Source organism: Prionailurus viverrinus, chromosome B4 (assembly GCF_022837055.1).
Source record: "Prionailurus viverrinus isolate Anna chromosome B4, UM_Priviv_1.0, whole genome shotgun sequence".
NCBI lineage: Eukaryota > Metazoa > Chordata > Mammalia > Carnivora > Felidae > Prionailurus > Prionailurus viverrinus.
Genome location: NC_062567.1, coordinates 64,045,808 through 64,067,238, shown reverse-complemented (window position 1 = coordinate 64,067,238; position 21,431 = coordinate 64,045,808). Strand labels below are relative to the sequence as shown.

The 21,431-nt window shown below is 34.4% G+C and overlaps 1 protein-coding gene across 7 annotated transcripts in view; it reads left to right on the top strand.

The window, feature by feature from the left end:
- Nucleotides 1–21,431, top strand: part of KIF21A (kinesin family member 21A) — a 152,242-nt gene that overhangs the window by 103,561 nt on the left and 27,250 nt on the right. For 4 of the 7 annotated variants that reach the window (XM_047867708.1, XM_047867706.1, XM_047867702.1 and 1 more), the window contains exons 12-25: nt 3,632–3,722; nt 4,133–4,250; nt 4,645–4,833; nt 5,259–5,458; nt 6,520–6,627; nt 10,170–10,238; nt 10,333–10,547; nt 10,699–10,852; nt 11,383–11,577; nt 12,247–12,348; nt 13,139–13,304; nt 13,780–13,800; nt 18,736–18,796; nt 19,147–19,201. In XM_047867708.1, the coding sequence (XP_047723664.1) occupies nt 3,632–3,722; nt 4,133–4,250; nt 4,645–4,833; nt 5,259–5,458; nt 6,520–6,627; nt 10,170–10,238; nt 10,333–10,547; nt 10,699–10,852; nt 11,383–11,577; nt 12,247–12,348; nt 13,139–13,304; nt 13,780–13,800; nt 18,736–18,796; nt 19,147–19,201 (1,744 nt within the window). The remainder of the gene's footprint in view (nt 1–3,631; nt 3,723–4,132; nt 4,251–4,644; nt 4,834–5,258; nt 5,459–6,519; nt 6,628–10,169; nt 10,239–10,332; nt 10,548–10,698; nt 10,853–11,382; nt 11,578–12,246; nt 12,349–13,138; nt 13,305–13,779; nt 13,801–18,735; nt 18,797–19,146; nt 19,202–21,431) is intronic. The other 3 variants (XM_047867707.1, XM_047867704.1, XM_047867703.1) reach the window with 1 other exon arrangement.

Here is a 21,431-nt window from a genome sequence, read left to right as displayed (position 1 = left end):
TGTATAATATTTGTATATACAAATGTATTTGTATATACAAATATAGATGTATTTGTATATATGAATATTTGTAATATTTGTTGTTGGAAAACAACATTAAATGGCAACAAAGCAAAAGGAAACTATGACAATACTACAGATAAGCTATCCAAGACATTTTTAAGTTGAATTAGAAAAACAAGTGTTGCTTTTAATATGTATTTGAGGTGAGTGTCAAAATGAGATATTTTCTTTTCTCACTTAAGTTTGAGCAAAATTTAGACGCACATTTCTGAACTCCTTATATAATAAAAATTTGCATCTTAGTCATTCAGAATTATAGTTATTTAAACCAGGATCAAGTAGTATTTTACTTGTCATAACTTCTCTTCATAGATTTTTCTGAATAAACCTCCAGATTATATAATCAAAATGATTAAGAAAATAATATTTAAATATTTTAGAAGCACCAGTTTAGAAATTTCATCTCTTACTTAAAATAAGCCGTTTGAGAACTTTTACTATGTGATCATCAGTTATAGTAATATCTTATTTTAAATCTGAAAACTTAAAAATTATATTTTATTGAAATTATTTAATAGTTTACATCCCACAATTATATTCCACATATTATATAGTATTCAACAATATCTATAATTTATTCTATAATTCTATAACTTATTTAAAGTATTTAATAATGAGAATATAACTCTAATTATAAGTTGTACTAGAACTCAACTAATTAGTATATTTAGAACATTATATTTGTCATTAGAATTAGATCATGGCATTAAAAATGTGAGATTTCTTCTCTTTCAGAAGGTCAAAATAAAATACATGGTTAAAGTATATAGGAGTCTTCCACCTTAAGATATTCAAGTCCTTTAAGTGTCTTTAGTGAGTAAAGTTTGTTTCCAACTTGTATATCATCCTTAAAGGATAGCAAAAACAGAGCAGTTTTGTGCTCTAGGATAGGGCTTTTCGAACATGAATATACATACAAATCACTTGGCTGGTTTGATAAAATGAAGATTCTGATTCAGTTAAAACTGAACTAGAGCCTGAGATTTTGCTTATCTCATAAGCTTCTCAGTGATGCTGATACTTCCCTGAACTTGAAGCATAAGATTCTAGAATACTGACCTGCAGTCAAGACACTGGTTTTAGTCCCCTTGAGTGGATTAATTTCCCTACAACACAGCTTTTTAGGTTGTCAACAAGAATGTTGACATTTGTTGTCAAATGTCAAAGAGGCTAAACCACATGATCACTAGCGTTCCTTCCAACTCCAAGATTCAGATTCTGTGTAACATGCAAACTTAAATTTATCTTTCATTGCTGCTTAGATAGTTACTTTAGATATCAATTTGTCTCACTTTATTGAGGAAAACTTGAATATTTGTGGTGCAATAATTATAAAGCATCAACTTATATTTTAAAAGCTTAAGCCTTAAGTGGTATATAAAGGTAAATTAATAATGTAAAGTTATAACTCCTGATCTTTCTGTATCAGAATTGGTATGAATAGCTTATAATGTATGAGTTAACTTTAAATATAAGTGAAAAGTAACATTTGCTGGACACCAGTGACTTGGAGAAAATAGAAGGGTTAGAATAAAGTGAGTATCTAGCTATAAGCCTAAACCTGAGTAAAAGAGAATTTGGGTTGCAGTTTATGTAATGAAGTGGCCACCAATAACAAAAATCGTGTGCTGCAACAGTTACAGGTGAGTAAGGAAGGCTGCATAGGGGAGAGACTGGGGAATGCTGATAAGAAAGGTCTTTCCAAACACATTCTCCTGTCCTGGCCTTAACCTTAACTTCAAGTATAGTCTGAGTACATGGTACTGTCCTTTGAATGGGATGATGGATGAAAGGGAGTTTCCTTCTAGATTTTCAGTTGGAACTGCATGATAGAAAATCAACAGTCCTAGTATAATACAAGTGATGTAAGAGTCGTTCCATATCATCAGCATTTTTCTCTAGCAAAATGATTTAACAACATTCATGGAACCCTGTTATAGTTTACTTGATTTCTTTCCAGCTAAGATTGTTTTATTGAAATTTCTACTGGTAGTTCCTTCTCACTCTAGTGACATGCTGTCTTCTATGTATCTTTATGCATCGTTCAGTTTATGCCATCAGACTCTAACATAATTAGTGCATGAGATACACAGAAGTGACAAACAGAAGTTCTCATGTAGAGTCATAGAGATTAATATATTTGACAAACACTTACTGCACATTTATTATGTGCATCCCTTGGGTATGGGGGACATAATGCTGAGTCAAACAGAGATGATCCCTGCCCTCACAAGGCCCACAGTTTAGTGGGGAAGATAGAAATTAAAGAAGTAATCACATAAAAAAAACATAAATTAAGAACTCTGAAAAGTGCTTACAAAGGAAAGTATTTGTCTTACTCTGAATACAAAAGTATTTGTGAGAATTCAGACCTAGGGTTAAACATTACAGTTTAATAATAACATAGCTTAAATAAGATTAAACTTTTAGCCTAGAAGCTAAAAACAAGTCCAGGTATTAGGGCAGTTTTTTAGTGTAGCAGAATATCTGAAAGAAATGATAGTGGTTCCAAAGTTATTTTGATACAGTTTTTAAGCTGTTTCAAGGGGAATTTTATTGGGACAATATTGCCTTTTGAGCATTTTTTTTACTCTTGATTTAAAAATGTTACAGTAGCACAAGAAGAAATCTTTCACATATAGATTTACTTCAAGTTTACTTTCTTAGTATTATTTAGTTTGATTAAATGTGTGAGTCTAGCAAACAGAAATGTAACTTCTATGTATAATTGACCATGGTTGCTAGGCCATAAAAGAGTGAGTTAAGTGTGAAAAACTTTGCTCATTGTAGTGTGCACTGTCTTCTTAGGGCCACCAGGGCTGAGTTAGTTGAGCTATATAAACATCACCTAACGTCAGTATGTAGTTAGAGCTGTTTAGTACCAGAAGACTGAGGAAGAGGCTTCCATTTGTATGGCCAATCTTGTGGCAGACCCTGGTATTTCCTCGTCAGTCAAAGGTTAGGCTGAACTTCAGGCAGTTTTGATGTGCAAAGACCCATTTTGGTGAGAACATTTTAAGAAGAGTCCTGTGCTGTAGATATGGCATATGAAAAAGGAGCCTGTGCCATTACTAGTGGATGCAGCCAGTGTAGACAAACTTTGGTGCACAGATTTATTCTGGATCTTTAAATTTATTCTTAAATGTATCAGGTCACCAATAAAAATGCTGCTTCTGTATCTTTGTATTTAGATGGGAAAAGTCATATATTTAGATGAGAAAAGCAAAATATTTGTTTTGATTTCCTTTGAATTTAAATCATCTACATTCTAATTAATTGACTGTTACTGTGACTAGTTCTTAGCTGTCTCCTCAGATCTCATACTCTAGGGGATAATCTATTCCTCAGTGTTTCTAGAAAATGATCTTTTTCCCAATGATAAGTCACTATGGCTGGAATGGCAATTTCTACTTTCCTCTGAAGCATCAGACATAACTTTGCTCAAATGATAAACTCTTAGTTTATTTCCATAAGTAATTGATGGTTTTTAAAATCTGGGAGACAAAAGTGAACACCTTTCCTCTCTACTTAAATACTGTATTTTTTTGTTCCTCTTTTTTTTTTAAAGTGTGGCTGGTAAAGAGGATAATGCAGATACTGACCAAGAGAAGAAAGAAGAAAAGGGTATTACAGAAAGAGAGAACAATGAATTAGAAGTGGTAAGTATGAAAGAATGAACTTGTAAATTTCAGTCCTTGAATTTAGCTTATTTATGGTTGCTGATAGCTACTAATTTATATGTAGAAAAGGGAAATAGTTATCATGCATCCATTTTAAACTATTTGCCTAAGGATTTCTTTTCTTCAGAAATGTGAGCCATAAAATACTGGCAACTCTCAATTTTGTGCAATGTGAAAGCATTGTGTGTGTGTGGATAGAATACCGTGAGAGAGAAAACACTATTTTATTTAAGACAAATTATGTAATACCCTTACAAGTGTGGAATGATTTTTGAAGTACTGAAAGGTGAAATTTGTATACTTCTGTATTTTGTACTCTGGCAATCTAATGAGGTAATCAGTTTGTTTTGCTGATATTGGACTATTAATAGTCACAAATCACATTTTAGGAAGAAAGTCAAGAAGTGAGTGATCATGAGGAGGAAGAGGAAGAGGAGGAGGAAGAAGAAGATGACATTGAAGGGGGTGAAAGCTCTGATGAATCAGATTCCGAATCAGATGAAAAAGGTACTTGCTGTCTAGTACAAGGACAAAGATTCATTTGGGGAATATGTTTAAAATTTGGGGAGAGAACATTCTCCATTTCCTTCTTGATGAAGGCAGCTTTTACAACTGCCAACCTGTGTATCCCCTTCCAGCCTCATGTTTCTGCCCTTACTGGATTTAGTCACTATGTGATTTCCATTCTTATTTAGTACAAATAGTATCTGTTGTCACTGCTTAGTGTGAACGCTGTTAATTTACCACCTTTTCATAGTTTTGGGATTACCCAGGATGTTCTCCTTCTAGCTGCAAAGTGAATGCCTGGATGTAGATGCTCATTTTCATGCTCTTGCTCAAAAGCTGGAATTATGATACTGTTGCCTATTGCAGTATGTTTATTTTCTTCCTTTATAAATAGCCAATTATCAAGCAGACTTAGCAAACATTACCTGTGAAATTGCAATCAAGCAAAAACTGATTGATGAACTAGAAAACAGCCAGAAAAGACTGCAGACACTGAAAAAGCAGTATGAAGAGAAGCTAATGATGCTGCAGCATAAGATTCGGGACACTCAGTTGGAGAGAGACCAGGTGCTCCAGAATTTAGGTAAGAATTACATTTAATTCTAATTAAGGTTCCAATTAAATTGCCAAAATGGGTGTTTATCATTGCTTCCCTTAGAAGAAAGACATTACATTAGCGGCCACATTAAATATGAGTTTGTGTCATGTTAAATATTGCCTATTTTTTTTCATTTTGATACCTATCTAGGCTATTTAATTATTTTGTCCAAAGTTGTGGCTGATTGTTTTACTGTCTTAATGCTGGAAACATTTATTAAATTAAAAAAAAAAAAACTGTTAAAACAAGTTGAGAGTAGATAATAAAACAGAGAGTAATTCAAAGATACCCTGGCTTCTTGAAGTTTGTGTTTGGAAGGTAGTTTTTCTCTAAGGTCCTAAGTTATAAATCTGTGATGTGAAAAATCTGTGTCTCACAGAAACAAATGCAAATATCCTTTGGTCATTTAGGCTCAGTGGAGTCTTATTCAGAAGAAAAGGCAAAAAAAGTTAGGTCTGAATATGAAAAGAAACTTCAAGCCATGAATAAAGAACTGCAAAGGCTTCAGACAGCTCAGAAAGAGCATGCAAGGTTGCTTAAAAACCAGTCTCAATATGAAAAGCAATTGAAGAAATTGCAGCAGGATGTGATGGAAATGAAAAAAACAAAGGTACTGACTGTATTTTGCATTAAAATCTGATGTTGAGGATATGTGTTTCATTTGGGACAAAAAAATTATTGTGATTCTTTCCATATTCAATAAAAGGGTAACCGAGTCTTACAAATGATGTACTTCCTTTTGGCAATTAGAAGTTGCTTCCTGCCCTCATCCATTATCAAAACCTTTCTTCAGAGTAGGTGAAAATCATGTGGTTGAAAATAGGGCTTCTTTTGACTCTGATGGATATCTCTCCTCCTGAAACACGTAAAATATTTCAAACATGAAAAAAATCATTAAAAATTACATAATGAACACTATATACACTATCTTAAACACTACAGTTATACGGAAAATCTATGTATTCCTTTTTGATCATCTTCTTTCCTGAAGAGGTAACAACTATCTTGAACTTAGTGTTTATCATTCCCATGCATAGAAGAATACACATCGTCTTCTCTTAACAAAACAGAGTATGTGAATTCTGATCTGTTATCTGTTTTTTCTGTGGGATGAATTTTTCTTATTAACATTTGGTGTGAAAATCAGCAAATGTGAAAATGATTTAGGAAGTTTTAGATTCTTATGTTGTGTCTTTGCTGAGGACAACAATAGCTAAAATTATTAGGTGCTTACAATATACCAAGCGTTATTATAAGCACTCTTCAGGTATTACTTGTTAAATTCTCATAATAGTATAATGCCACAGAACTGTTATTTTTTATATATATTTTTTATATATGAGAAAATGAAAACCTAGGGAGGTAAAGTAATTTGTTCAAGGTCACACAGCTACTGGTAATAAGTACCAAAAATTCATTCAAGTTATAGAACAATTGAACATTTATATAAAAAGCATAGAGCACTAAGCAATTTGATAGAAATATATTAGAAAAGTTATTAGAAAAAGAAATGTACTAATCCCACAAAAATAAGAATTGGCCATTTAAAATGTGCAACAAAACTCCACTTGTTTCTGTTAAGTATTCAGAATTGTAACTGCTTGCTTCCATTAGTTTAACGAATGTTGTGATAGGGTAACTCCAATAGATGTGTTTACCTAATTTTTTTAGGTTCGACTAATGAAACAAATGAAAGAAGAACAAGAAAAAGCCAGATTGACAGAGTCTAGGAGAAACAGAGAGATTGCTCAATTGAAAAAAGATCAACGTAAAAGAGATGTGAGTGGACTTTAACTTTCAGTTATATACAAATCTTATACATTGAACAAGCTTGTTTAGTAAATGGAAGAAAATTTTCTTATAACTTTAACTATTAAATGCAGGTTAAGGACAATAAGCATAAGGACAATAAGTATGCATTCATTTAGTAATATGGCAGTTATATGGATTATAGTGATTCAATATACAAGCTTATGAAAAACAATATAATGTTATTATAAATTTTGTTAGGGGCTTATTTCCTAGATGATGAGATAGGAGAAAATGGCAAAGATATAACTGGTTATCTCTAGGGAAATCAGGTAACTACTTATAGTCTTGTATAAGATAGTGATTTTAGGATGGTTCCAAAGACAGTTTCACCTAGAGAGTCTTAGAGATGTTCCTGAATAATAACCCAGTTTCACTAGAGGTGGCTTTAATAGCGCAAAAGTTTTCATATTCTTTCACTCAAGAATCCTGCTTCTTCCATGAACTCAGACTAAGAAAATAATCTAAAATAAGAAAAATTGTTATGTATTAAAATCTTTAATCTAGAGTAATTTGTAATAGTGAAAAACGTAAAAACAACCAAGATACTTGACAGTATGGAAAATAGTTAAATAAATTATAGCCCATCTCATTTAATAGGTTGTTATTCATCTATTGAAGATTAGAATTTGGAAACTGCATAGTAAAATGAAAAATGACTGTGATTTAACATTAAGCATAAAGTAGCATTTCATATATGCATGCTTGATTAAATGAGGGGAAAATTTTAAGGATATATACCAGCATGCTAACTGTAGCTGTGTCAAGATTTTAAGTTACAGCCTATTTGTTTTTTATTCTTTCTAAATTTTGGCAATATGGTTATTTCTTTTTTTTTAAATGTTTATTTATTTAGAGAGAGAGCATGAGCACAGTGGGTAAGGGCAGAGAAAGAGAGGGAGAGAGAGAATCTTAAGCAGGCTCCACACTGTCAGCATAGAGCCCAACATATGACTCAATCTCATGAACCATGACATCATGACCTGAGCCAAAATCAAGAGTCAGAGGCACCCCAGCAATTTGATGTTTTCATTTATGGTGTTTTTTTTTTTTTTTTTTTTTTTTCTCAGAAGAAGAAGAGGCCACTGTGGTCTTTTCTCCATTGTTGGTTAGGTTTCAGCTTCTGTTCCTTTTTTCTTGCTCAACTTTTTCTAAGTCCTCCCTGGAGAAAATCTGAGCATACAGCATATTTTAGAAAATAGAAACCTACTTTGGGAAATAAAAAGAAAACTTAAGGAGATAGAAGAGAGTAATGACAGAGAAAAGTAGATATTTTCACAAGATGACTTCTGTATTAAGGCTATATTTCTTTTTTTTTCCTATTAAAAAATTGGCATATATTCGTGAGCCATAAAGTTTGCTCTTTTAAACTATACAATTCAAGGTTTTAATATATTCACAGAATTGTGCAACAATCATTACCATCTTATTCCAGAATATTTTTTATCAGTCCAAAAAGTAACTCCATATCCATTAGCAGTCACTCCCTATTCTTCCATCTTCCTGACCCTGGCAGCCATTCTGGTATACTTTCTGTCTCCATGGATTTGCCCATTGTAAATGGAATATATGATATATATAGCTTTTTGTGTTTGGTTTCTTTCATTTAGCATGATGTTTTCAAGGTTCATCCATGTTATTACATGTATTGGTAGTTCATTCCTTTTTATGACTGTATGGTTAGAGCACATTTTGTTTTTGCATTCCTTAGTTGGTGGATATTTGGGTTATTTCCACTTTTTGGCTATTTATTTTTAAAGTTTTTATTCCAATTCTGGTTAGTTAACATACAGTGTAATATTAGTTTCAGGTATACAGTATAGTGATTCGACACCTTCATATGATACTCAGTGCTCATCAAGTGCATTCCTTAATCCTTGTCAGCCCCTTCAGTCCCTTCAGCCTATTTCAACCCCTTTCCCCAACTCTCCTCTGGTAACCATCAGTTTATTCTCTACAGTTAAAGAGTCTGTTTCTTGGTTTGCCTCTCTCTCTCTCTCTCTTTTTTTTTCCCTTTGCTCATTTTTGTTTCTTAAATTCCACATATTAAAGAAGGAAATCTTGCCATTTGCAGTGACATGGGTGGAGTTAGTATTCTGCTAAGTGAAATAAGTCAGAGAGAGACAAATACCATATTTATTTTATTTTTAATGAAAACTTTTGGAGGACAGGAATAATTTCCTTATAATGTACTGTACTTATTTCTTTACAACTAATTCATATGAGATAGAGTAATATTGCACAATTAACTACTAGTAAGGAATTTTTGAATCTTATTCTACAACATAGGATCATATATGATATAATATTCTGTTATAAAGATATGAGGCTGGCTAGTCACATACAAAGCCAACATTCAGACTCCTTTGCCCTTCTGCTTATTGCTTTGTGTGCATATTGACTCCCTTTCTAAATTGTTTCTTGTCATATTCATCCTCGAACCCTTTGTACCAAAAATATGAAGAGCTTGAGATTTGATTTTGAATAAGGAAAAACTTAATTTAGTAACAAGTTTCAAACCATTTGTTTATTTTAATTTTTGGAAGTTCATTTATTTAAAAACATTTATTAACATTGCCTCTATGTCAATCATTGTTGTAGGCAATGAAGATACAGCAGTGATAAGATAGTGTCCGTTTCTCAAAGAATTCTCATCTGATGACATAGGACTATGCATAAACATGAGATGAATGATCTGTTTGCACTAGGGATACAAAACATGAAGGTTATTTGGTATATCACAGAATTTAAGTCCTAGAAGGGATGTTTGTGATTAAGTCCAATTCCTAAGCTTTGCCCAAGATCACAGAGTTAAATAAATGACAGAACCAAAACTAGGATCTGTGTTCTTTTTCAGTCCAAAATTTCTTCCTAAATTATAGCCTTATAAAATGACTTAAAGTTGTTTATAATTAATTGTCTTTATCATATAGAGTACCTAAAAGTAAATTGTTAACCAATACCGACATGTTTTATTTTTCATTTACTTTACCCAACATAATATTTCCGAAGTTTTTGTAAAGTGCTAATACAATTAATATATGTTTTCCCTATATTTAAAATGGAGTTAATAATTACTGATATATTTTAAGGTGACTTTGTTGGAAATATTCTAAGCTGTGTTTCTTCCTCAGCAAAATTAAATGTCTAGCAAAAAATGAAATGATACAATATTTGTAAGGCATTTAGAAAAGCACTTGTATATAGTAAGCACTATGAATGTTTCTTAAATAAAATTGTGGCACAGAGATAACTTCATTTTTCAGAAAGAAATGGCTGCATCAGTATGTATTTTTGTTTATTGGAATAAAATATTCTTATCTGTAGTAATGGATGCAAGGTCGTTTTTAGCTCAGATTTTGCTAAGAACTGATGGGGCATCTGTTAATGCAGGAGTAGGAAGTATTGGGGCATATGTTAATGCAGTGGGATGGGGCATACGTTAATGCAGGAGTAGAAAGCATTGTATCTTTCAGTTTAATATTTTAACTTATTCAATATTATTTTTATAGCATCAACTTAGACTTCTGGAAGCCCAAAAAAGAAACCAAGAAGTGGTTCTTCGTCGCAAAACCGAAGAGGCAAGTTGATCATTTGGAGGAAACACCTGGCTTTGAGATACGTGATGTATTTCTGTAGCCTAAAAGAGTGACTCTATCTCTGTTGCACTTTCAGGTTACAGCTCTTCGTAGGCAAGTGAGGCCCATGTCAGATAGAGTAGCTGGGAAAGTCATGCGGAAGCTGAGCTCATCCGATACCCCTGTTCAGGACACGGGTTCCAGTGCAGCTGCTGTAGAAGCAGATGTATCAAGGGCAGGAGCCCAGCAGAAAATGAGAATTCCTGTGGCAAGAGTCCAGGCCTTACCAACGCCCACAACAAATGGAACCAGGTCAGTACAATTCTTTTGTTCCTTCTGACATAATCTTTGTGGCATTATTACTGAATGTTGGACTTAAATGAAAAAACAGCTTATTTTTTGGCATACAGTCAAATAAACATATAAGTAATAATTATGTTTATCTGTTTTTATATGGTTATAGAAAAAAATATCAGAGGAAAGTGTTGACTGGCCGAGTGTTTACTTCCAAGACAGCTCGCATGAAGTGGCAGCTTCTTGAGCGCAGGGTCACAGACATCATCATGCAGAAAATGACTATTTCCAATATGGAGACGGATATGAATAGACTCCTCAAGGTGTGGAAAACAGAACATAGATATGTTCTTTCTTAGCTGACTGGTAATTTTAGGTTTCCAAATTTGATCCCTTGGTACATTAATCCTTACCAATTTGTCTTTTTTTCTTTTTCTTTTTTTGTGGGTTTTGATCACATTATGTGTGAACAGATGAACATCGTTTCTTTTTTGTTTTGTTTTGTCTTAATTGTGGTAAGAAAAGACAGCACGAGATTTACCCTCTTAACCCATTTTTAAGTGTACAGTGCAGCATTGTTAACTATAGGAACAGTGTTGATTAGCAGATGTCTAGAACTTATTTGAGTAACTGAAACTTCATAGCACCCCTCAATTCCCCCCAACCTGGCCCCTGGCCCCTGGAAACCACCATTTTACTTACTGCATCTATGAGTTTGACTCTTTTAGATACCTTATATGAATGAAATCTTGCAGTACTTGTCCTTCTGTGACTCACTTATTTCATTTAGCATAATATTCTTAAGGTCCTGGATGAATATCATTTCTTAAAATCCAATCTGTTTTTTCAATAGCAACGGGAAGAACTCACAAAAAGACGAGAGAAACTTTCAAAAAGACGAGAAAAGATGGTCAAGGAGAGTGGAGAGGGAGATAAAAATGTGGTTAACATCAATGAGGAGATGGAGTCATTAACTGCTAACATAGATTACATCAATGACAGTATTTCTGATTGTCAAGCCAACATCATGCAGATGGAAGAAGCAAAGGTTTGTAATTGTAAAAAAATGGTTAATGGCTTAAGGAAGATGTTTTTGTATTTTTAATCATGAAAAGCACTTTGAATTTTTATATCAAGGAATTTTCTATTTATGGGTTGACTATGATTCTTAGGTTTTGCATGAATATCACTCCCTGCTTGCTCTCCAGATATCTTTGCTGATTTTGTGATATTATTTATTGTTTATAAAATCAAAAAGAGGGGCGCCTGGGTGGCTCAGTCAGTTAAGTGTCCGACTTCGGCTCAGGTCATGATCTCACGGTCCATGAGTTCGAGCCCTGCGTCGGGCTCTGTGCTGACTGCTCAGAGCCTGGAGCCTGTTTCAGATTCTGTGTCTCCCTCTCTCTCTGCCCCTCCCCTGTTCATGCTCTGTCTCTCTCTGTCTCAAAAATAAATAAACATTAAAAAAAAATTTTAAATCAAAAAGATGTAAAAACGTATATCACTTATTAATCCACCTTGAATTCTTAACTGCTCAAATGTGTCTTTTCTTTTCAACCAACCCATATGTTTCTTGGAGTAGGGATCATAGTTTACATTTTTCTGAGGAGTCTTATTAACTTATCCAACACTATCAAATAAATAAATGAGACAACAGGCTTTGCCTCTGAATATATTCAGCTCAAAATAATGTTCTACATATGCTGATTTGATGTAGGAAGAAGGAGAAACATTGGATATCACTGCGGTCATTAATGCTTGCACACTTACAGAAGCCCGATACCTGCTGGACCACTTCTTGTCAATGGGTATCAATAAGGTATGATCTAACTACACCCAAATAATGATTAATTCATTTTGTTTATCTTTCATCAGTGACCCTTTCCTTTATAATAGGTAAGAAGGGTTTTTTTTTTAACTAAAAAGTATTTTTTTTTACCTTTCTTTAGAGTTAAGAAAAGTCAGGACTATTTAGATCAATTCCATTAGCTTGTCATCCATTGTGCTTGTGTATTAGAAGAGGTAAACAACTTAAACAAGAAATAATTCATCTTTTGCTTTAACAAAGGAAAAATGAAAAGAAAAATCTCTTGGGGTGCAAACAAAGTTGGTATCATAACTTTGGTTTAGTATTGATTTTTCACAGCTCAAAAAGAAATCTGAAAGTAAAAAATACAGTGGTGCTTCCCTCCTCTTTGAATGTAAATGCATTAATCTGTCACCTGTAAGAATCCTAAATATTGAGGATGATAATGATTTCTGACTCCCCTCCCCCCCCCCCTTTTTTGCCACTTTGGGATGGTGCTAGACACTTTATTTTATGTTCTTCCACTTAATCTTCACAATGTGCTAGGAAGTAGATATTATTAATATCATTCTGCATATGAGGCAACTGAAGTAGGAAGATAAGGTAATTTGCTCAAGGTCACCAGGCTAGTAAGCGGAGGAGCTACAGTGAATCAACGTCTATCGGATGTCAAAGTCCATATATCATATGCATTTGTTATTTGATACACATCTTTGTATGGAAGATTCTGTTATGTATGACCTGAGATAATTGTTGTTGTTGTTATTATTATTATTATTATTATGTTTTGGTGTTGTTACAGGGTCTTCAGGCTGCCCAGAAAGAGGCTCAAATTAAAGTACTTGAAGGTCGGCTTAAACAAACTGAAATAACCAGCGCTACACAAAACCAGCTCTTATTCCATATGTTGAAAGAGAAAGCAGAATTAAATCCTGAGCTAGATGCTTTACTAGGCCATGCTTTACAAGGTAATTTGGACTAAATTTCTGTTAAACAAATTGCATGGTAGCTTTGCTCTTTGAGAATGCTATACTATACCTCTTTCCCCTATTGCTTGATTGAATAGATGCTATATTTACTCATGCTTTTAATAATTATTCCTTCTTTAATTTGCATGTATAAATTTGGGGGAATTTAATTCTTGTCATTCCAAGAAATGACTACCAACTTTAAAAGGCTTATTTAACCTTATTGAGCACTTAGTTTTTAGGAATAAAGAGGATCAACCAAGTTTCTGAATTGGTTATTTAAAATATTAACCACATTTCATTACTTTACTCTGCATATCTAATTGCCTTAAAAAATAATAAGTGTTTTCTATGGCATCTATTCTACATATCTTATAAATGGTGCATAATCTTGTTTTATGTGGGAGTTCTTAACATTGGATCTGTTTTGATTGGAGTATTGCTTTTTGTTTCCTTTTTGCTGTTATTTACACAGATCTAGATAGCGTACCCTTAGGTAAGTATGTTTAGCTTTCTGTGTACCCTACAGCTGCATGAATTACTAATTGTTCATGTACACTAATTGTGGTACATCTTATGTTTAAAATTTTTATTGGCAGCCAACTGGTTTTTGCATGATCTTTTTGAAATGTATCCATGACCACAAACATACTAAGTCTTTTGTCTTTCCTATACATTCATTCCTGTTTTAAAACCTATTAGATTTTTAAAGAAGTATACTTTAGTTAATTTTCTCTTTTAGTTTTTGACCTCCAGCTGTGACTCCAGTTTTGTAAGCCTTTCTTTCTGTTTCTTGTAGGAAAAAATGGAGTATACATTTCTTTTTAATTTTTAAATATATCTGTTAACTTGCATCTGTTGTTTTAACCTCATAACTTTCCTTAGCATATATCTTTGGTATATACTTGTCTTTGGTATATATTTGCTAGATTCTCAGCTATTCTTAATTTTTGTAAAATTAAATACATATATTTTAACACTGTAAACTGAAATTATTCAAAGCATTCTATATGAACATATTGAAACAATATTTATGATTATAATATTTTCAGATTAGAAGTGGCTTTAGAGATGACCAAATGTAGAGATTTTCAAACCTTCCCCTTGCCACTACAACCTTGTCATGAACTACACCCACCCATTAATAATGTCTCTGCTCCTCTCAATGATGATACACATGAAGGACCAGGAGTATCAGGGCAATTTTATTACTTGTGATTTTTCTGAATGATTATTTTGGAGCAGTTTTTATTTAATTAAAATTTTTTTTCAGAATCTGATCTGATCTTTTTTTTTTGTAAGCACACAGCTGCCAAAAGTGTTCTAAACGCTTATCCTTAAAGGAGAGGAATGTAATTGAAAGATTAAATGTACTTACCTTTATGTGTCAGTAGAATAAACATAATCTATACATCTGAATTTGTTTTAAATAAGATGTTACATAAATAAAATACATGGGTTATTTGATTTTTTTAGATGTTTATACCGCATGTTAATCTCAAAGTAGTATTTTCTTGAGATCAACTGCATAATATAGGTATGGAAAGGCTGATACTTTTAAGCTGCTTAAGCTATACCAAGTACAGGTAGAACAAATAGGATTGGTTATATCCTAACCAAGACTGTCAAAGTTCCTGGATTATAACTAGGATTTTTGCCATTCCATGTCTTATCAGGCATGTTTCTTCTGTTTCTGTTCTTCTTCCTCCCTTTCCTCCTCCTCCTCTTTGTTCTTCTTCGTGGTCCAATCTATAGTAAAAAGTAAATTCTCTTTGTTTGCGTAAACTTTATTTAGTTAGTTATTTTGAGAGAGAAAGAGAGAGGGAGAGACAGGGAGGGAGAGAGAGTGGGGAGGGGCATTGTGAGTGACAGACTCTCAAGCAGGCTTCGCACCAGCAGCACAGAGCCCAATGTGGGGCTCAAACCCACACCATGAGATCATGACCTGAGCTGAAGTTGGACACTTAACTGACTGGGCCACCCAAGAGCCCCTAGTAATAAGTAAATTGTTATTTACATCCATTGTCTCTTTTAACTTGGAAGAAAAATGTAAGTGTCCTCCTTGATATCCTTTAGTGCAGAAGATATTGAACTGCTAATTTGATGAGCAGTGTTATTTTTTTTTTTACAACTTTCAAACAACTTCCATTTGTCTATGGCTGGAAAAGGGTCTGAATCAGAGAGTGGAAACCCATTCAGCTGATGTAACCTGTGTCTCATGGCTGAAATCTGTGCTAGGGATGGGGGCCATAGTCTAGCCAAGAGGTGCTTAGAGGAAAAACACAGAAAGAGAAAAAAAAGGAAGTTAAATCCACAGAAGCTCTAGGGTCCTATAAACTTTGCTTTAAAAACATTTGCTTAGCTCCAGTTTTACCTCAAACATCAGGCTGAGTGTTTGGATTCAAAAATGAATATGACAGCAAATCTTTCCCTTATCGACTTGATGCCTTACTGAGGGTGACAGACAGAGTATGATAAATTCAGTGAGGGCGATGATTGAGATATGTATAGGGAGTTATAGGAAGAGATAGTAGGGTCACCCAACAAGAATGGAGGAGTTGATAAAGGCTTTTCTGGAGGAGGTGACATTTGAACTGAAACATAAACGAAGAAAAAGAGTTAGCAAGGCAAAAGACAAGGTGGAAAAGGCGGGGGGGGGGGGCAGAGAAGAGTCCCTCTGGACAATGACTAAACTAAAACATGGGGACTTAGCCACAGTATCATGTGCCTGAGGCCTTTAAGCAGGTTGGTGCCCTGAACAGGTACATAGCATAGAATGATAGAACGTAAGACCAGAGCGTGAACCATGCCAGCATCCCTTTCTGATAAACTTGTACTTTTGTAGCCTTTGAAGAACATCTTTATTATCCTTTTCTTTTTTCCCAACCTATGTTAGGATCCCTAAGACCTCCCCTATCTTTGAGACTTGCTATGAAGACTCATGGGGCTTAGCATGTGGTTGTTTTTATGGCAAAGATCCATGAGAGCAGTGTAGGAAGGATACACAGCTGGATCATAAGGCAAAAAACCACAGATGTTGTCTGGAGGAATCCATGTCTAGTTTTCCTTATGATCTTTCCCTTCTATGGGATATAATACAGAATTTTCATTTCCCTCTGGAGTAAAAATGCAGCAGCATGTGCACAATGTTTATGTCCAGGGAAGTCCCTTGTTACTTAGCACCTGAAGCTTTTCCTGGGGACTGGTCACATAGGTTCCATCTGTCTGGGATTCAGGACTCCCAGAAGGAAAGCAGGAGTTTAGCATAAGCCATATTGTTTATGCAAACAACCTAGGTACAGTAAGTACCTTCGGTAGCTAACTAGTGACTGGGGATGCTCTGAGAATCAAGTTTCCAGATGCCAGACAAAGTCCAACTTTGTAAGCAGGCCATTCTAAGGATAGTAGTGTTTGGGCTGCTATGTTAACTCTTTTCTTTCTTTTTTTTTTTTTAATTTTTTTAAATGTTTATTTATTTTTGAGACAGAGAGAGACAGAGCATGAACGGGGGAGGGTCAGAGAGAGCGGGAGACACAGGATCGGAAGCAGGCTCCAGGCTCTGAGCTGTCAGCACAGAGCCCGACGCGGGGCTCGAACTCACGGACCGCGAGATCGTGACATGAGCCGAAGTCGGAAGCTCAACCGACTGAGCCACCCAGGCGCCCCGTTAACTCTTTTCTATACACTATTTTTTTTTTATAACTTCTAATAACTGAAAAAAAAAAAGAGTTGAAAATACCTGGTTTACTTCCAGTGATGTGACACTGCTCAACTTTACACTGATACAGATGAACTTCAAGGCATTCGGAAGTTGCAAGTCTCTGCCTTTAGCTTTAACTTTCTGGCATTGAGAAAAGAAGCTAGTAGTGGGCTGGATGTGTATTCTCAGAGTTACGAGTACAACAGTGAAGTGATAGTTTGTTCTATTGCCCAGATGACCATAGTGCTCAGACTAAGCTCAGTCCAGCAGAGGAGTCTGATCTGGTGACTTTCCTGGTGGGGGCCTCTATCCTCTGGCCAGGTTGGTCATGTCAAACCATAATTATCTCTAAATAAGTCATACATGCATAAGCAGGAGCTAAGTTTTTACTAAGCACTCATATGATGTTTAACATACTAACTGGTCTCACACTAACTGGTTTCTACAAGAAAAACACTGGCAAATCTTAGCCAGCCTTTATGCATGGGAAAATAAAGATTAGGTTTGTCATTTCTTTATAACCTCATGTTCTATATTATCAACTAATGCAGTCACCTTAACACGCAATTATCACGTCTGTGAAGCAAGTCCTTGAGCCTCCCTCTAGTGGTAGGCTTTGAGGTACACATTGCCTTCAAGACCACCATGATCTTCACTTCAGAAAGTAAATTCCCTTTTACGGGTCCTAGATGGGCTCCATTTTAGATAATACTATCACGTATCAAGTATTACTGAATTTCTATCAAAGTATCTGCTAAACAGTGAGGAAGAAAGAGAACATCAGAGAAAGGAATTAGTTGTCCACAGTCCACATGCACAAAATTACAAGTTAAAAAGGGATAAATCATATATATTTTTGATTAATATATGTTATTTATAATATGTTTGCTTTTGTAGAATGATTTTATAATAAAATGTGTATATTTTAAAAACCTGCACCTATGTTAGGGGCTCACTGACATTTTAAATAGTTTACTTTCAGTGGCTGTTTGATTTATTGACTTCCTACTAGTTTTACTTGTTTGCTTTTTCTCCTCTTTTTTACTAGTCTGTTACAGTTGTTCTGAAATAGTGGTGATTTACTTGTATTTATTTACAAAACTGTTGCATGTGAACCTATTGTTTTTGTCTTTTATGTACATATGAATGAGCTGCATGCTGATGTGTGACTTCTGAATACCTTCACACACACACACACACACACACACACACACACACACACCACTCTCTTACTCTCTGCTTGAAAACAAAAATAAAAATAAAGGAAAATATTTAAGTAAATTGACATATTAAAATATAGCAAGTATGTCTACCCCTATATAGTTTTTGAAGTTGGCTTAGTACATTAAAGGGGTCTCATGCAACATTTACTCTCTCTTGTATTTTACTCTGGGTTTTCATATGTTTGGATAGCATGGGATAAATACATACTCTGAAAAATATATACATACTCTGATAAACACATGATCTCATTTCCATCCTGTGAATGTTGTTCTTCTATATTTTATGATTCAAACTTGTGGTTTTTCTATTTTGGACCCTTTTTCTCATTTTAGGACACATAATCAAAGGGGTTTCTTAGAAGTATTTTTCTACATTTCTATTTGGACTCAGTTACGAAAACCAAAGTGCCCATATTGAGATGTTGATATTTATTATAGCATGGGGATTGCAGTCACTCAAATTGTGGCATGTGGATAATACTTAGATTTTGGACATTTTTTTTTTTAGAAAATGTAGAGGATAGTACTGATGAGGATGCGCCTTTGAACAGCCCAGGATCAGAAGGAAGGTAGGAGAGCCTTTAGAAACTTAATAGATGTTATTTGTTTCTGTAATTTTTTAAATACTTTTATCTTGTTGCTTCAATCAATTACCATAAAACAAATAATTTTGAATTTTATGGCTAAGTGAATAGCACTAGAAATAGTATTATGGAAACCAAACTAAGTCATACTTAACCACCACAAAAATACCGGGATATTTAAGGAAAGAAAATGAATAATTTTGTAATTCATTTTGATTTTAAATATTGTCTTTTTTGCCCTGTAGACCTATAAGATGTTTTCTATAGTTAAAAACATAGAAGACAGCATTTTCTATAAGTCCCCTTTTAACCCGTGGTTAATTATTTGCATCTAGCACACTATCTTCAGACCTTATGAAACTTTGTGGTGAAGTGAAACCTAAAAGCAAGGTAAGGAGAATTGAAAATAACAGGTAAGCATCCTTCCCCACAGTTTTCTGTTATCACTAATAAACACATAGGCCTCAGAACCTTAAGAAGGTTAGCAAGTTGGCATGCTTTTACCATCGCTTCCATGTATAACAACTTTAGTTCTGTAATTACCATATTCTCCTTTGAAACAAACATTATGTCACAATATTTCTCCTTTGTGGAACTTGTGCTTTACCGTATTATTGCACTTTTTCCACTGGAGAAGCTATGATTATGGAGACCAATTCTTATTTTCTTCTAGGTTTTTCCTGAAAGTTTCATTACTCATTAAGGAAGTTATGTGGTAATTTATTAAGGTCACCTAAGTTTCCTAATAATTATAAAGGAGATTGTAGACCCTGTGGTGGCATACAGCATAAATTTGCAAAATTTGTTAATTGGCAGGAGGTTTTTGAAATTTTAACATTTAGTATCTTCTTAAGTGTATCACATATATTTTGTTAAAGTAGTATCTTGAGGTGGTTTGAATAATAAGCCAACTCTTAATCATTAATTAGTTGTATTAAAAACTAATGAGACTATAATGCATATTTGTATAATTAAAAAAAATATCAATGCCACATGCTGTTAAATGTGTAAGATATATTTGGTATGTTTCATATTCAGTGTTGGTAGCATTTGATACTAGATGAATTAACTAACCGTCTTAAGATATTTAAAAACAAGGAATTCTTGTAGTCCTTAGTAAATATTTGTTAAATGGATGGAAAGAATCAGGACCTGAAAGAATTAACACTGTGCAAATGGGTAAGACAGAGTTAAGGCCCGTAGTGAATAGTCAGGTAATGCAAATGAATAATTTGGCTGGATGTAATGAGTAGGGGTCATTGTGATTGCCTGACGAGGACATGCCTCACCTAAGCAAATAACCACCACTCAACTCTTGCTCATTTTTGCCATGAGGATTATAGGCCTAAGACAACTAGATCTTCTATTTTTTCCTAAAGAAGCCTTAAATACAGACTTTTATGTAGAATTTCCTGATCTTTAACACACTGGTCAAGCCAATCAAAAAAACATCTCCAGGCTGTATTTATGATCCTTGAGCTTGGTAACATATGGTTTTATTTTATTATTCTAAGTGACTAAGCAGAAGTTACTCCCACACTCAAAGAAAACATTCCGGTATGGTTTGGATCCAGTCTTAGGTAGAGGTGAAAATCTCTTAAGGTCCTGAATGTCTTTCAGGCCCTGTGAAAGCCTAGATATTCATGCCCTTCTGGGACACCAGAGAGAGGTGTAAAGTGGTGCTCTAAACATTATCTACTGAAGGAACCGCTACAGGTTGGAATTCCTAAGAAAAGGATTCCTCCCTACCTTGGGCTGTTGGCAGTGAAGAGAACTGAGAGTGTAGAAAACTGGCCGGAGAGTTTTCTTTTTCCAAAAATTTTCTGAGGTGCTACTTACTACTCCTTTTGAACTTCATTCAAATATGCCTGAAAGGATCTCATATCATTTCTGTTTCTTTCTTTTTTGAATTTATTTATTTATTTTGACAGAGAGAGAGAGTATGAGCGTGCTTGCACGAGCAGGGGAGGGGCAGAGAGAGAGGGAGAGAGAGGATGCCAAGCAGGCTCCGTGCTGTCAGCCTGAAACTAGATGCAAGGCTCAAACTCATGAACCGTGAGATCATGACCTGAGCCAAAATCAAGAGTCCGTCGCTTAACTGACTGTTCCACCCAAGCGCCTCTCATTTATTTTCATCATTGAAAAAGTAAAGTTAACTGTATACGTTAAATAGGTATGTACTAGCACTATGCTATGTACAGGGGAAATAAAGATGAATAAAACAGGGTGTTTGCTCTTTAGAGGCTTATAATCTGGTAAACACCTTGATTATCCATTAATACCTTAGTGATAATAACAACTGAACAACAACAGGGTAGTCAGTTCATTTTCAAGAGTAAGGAAAGGAATTTGTATAGTGAATTTAGATTCTAGGAAAATAACCTTCACTTGCCTAACCATGCTACTAAAGCTCGTGTAGGCTCGTGTTGAATTATCCAGCAGGCAGGTTAAAAACACAGCTAATGCATCAGGAGAATGGGGTCACAAAAACTGAGAAGCAGATTTAAAAAAATGATATTAAAGTAAAATTTAAAACTGAAAGTGATATTAAATGAGCATCTGAGCATGGGGTAAATCAGAATTTAGTTGAGCTTCCCTGCAGTTAACTTTTGGTTTAATT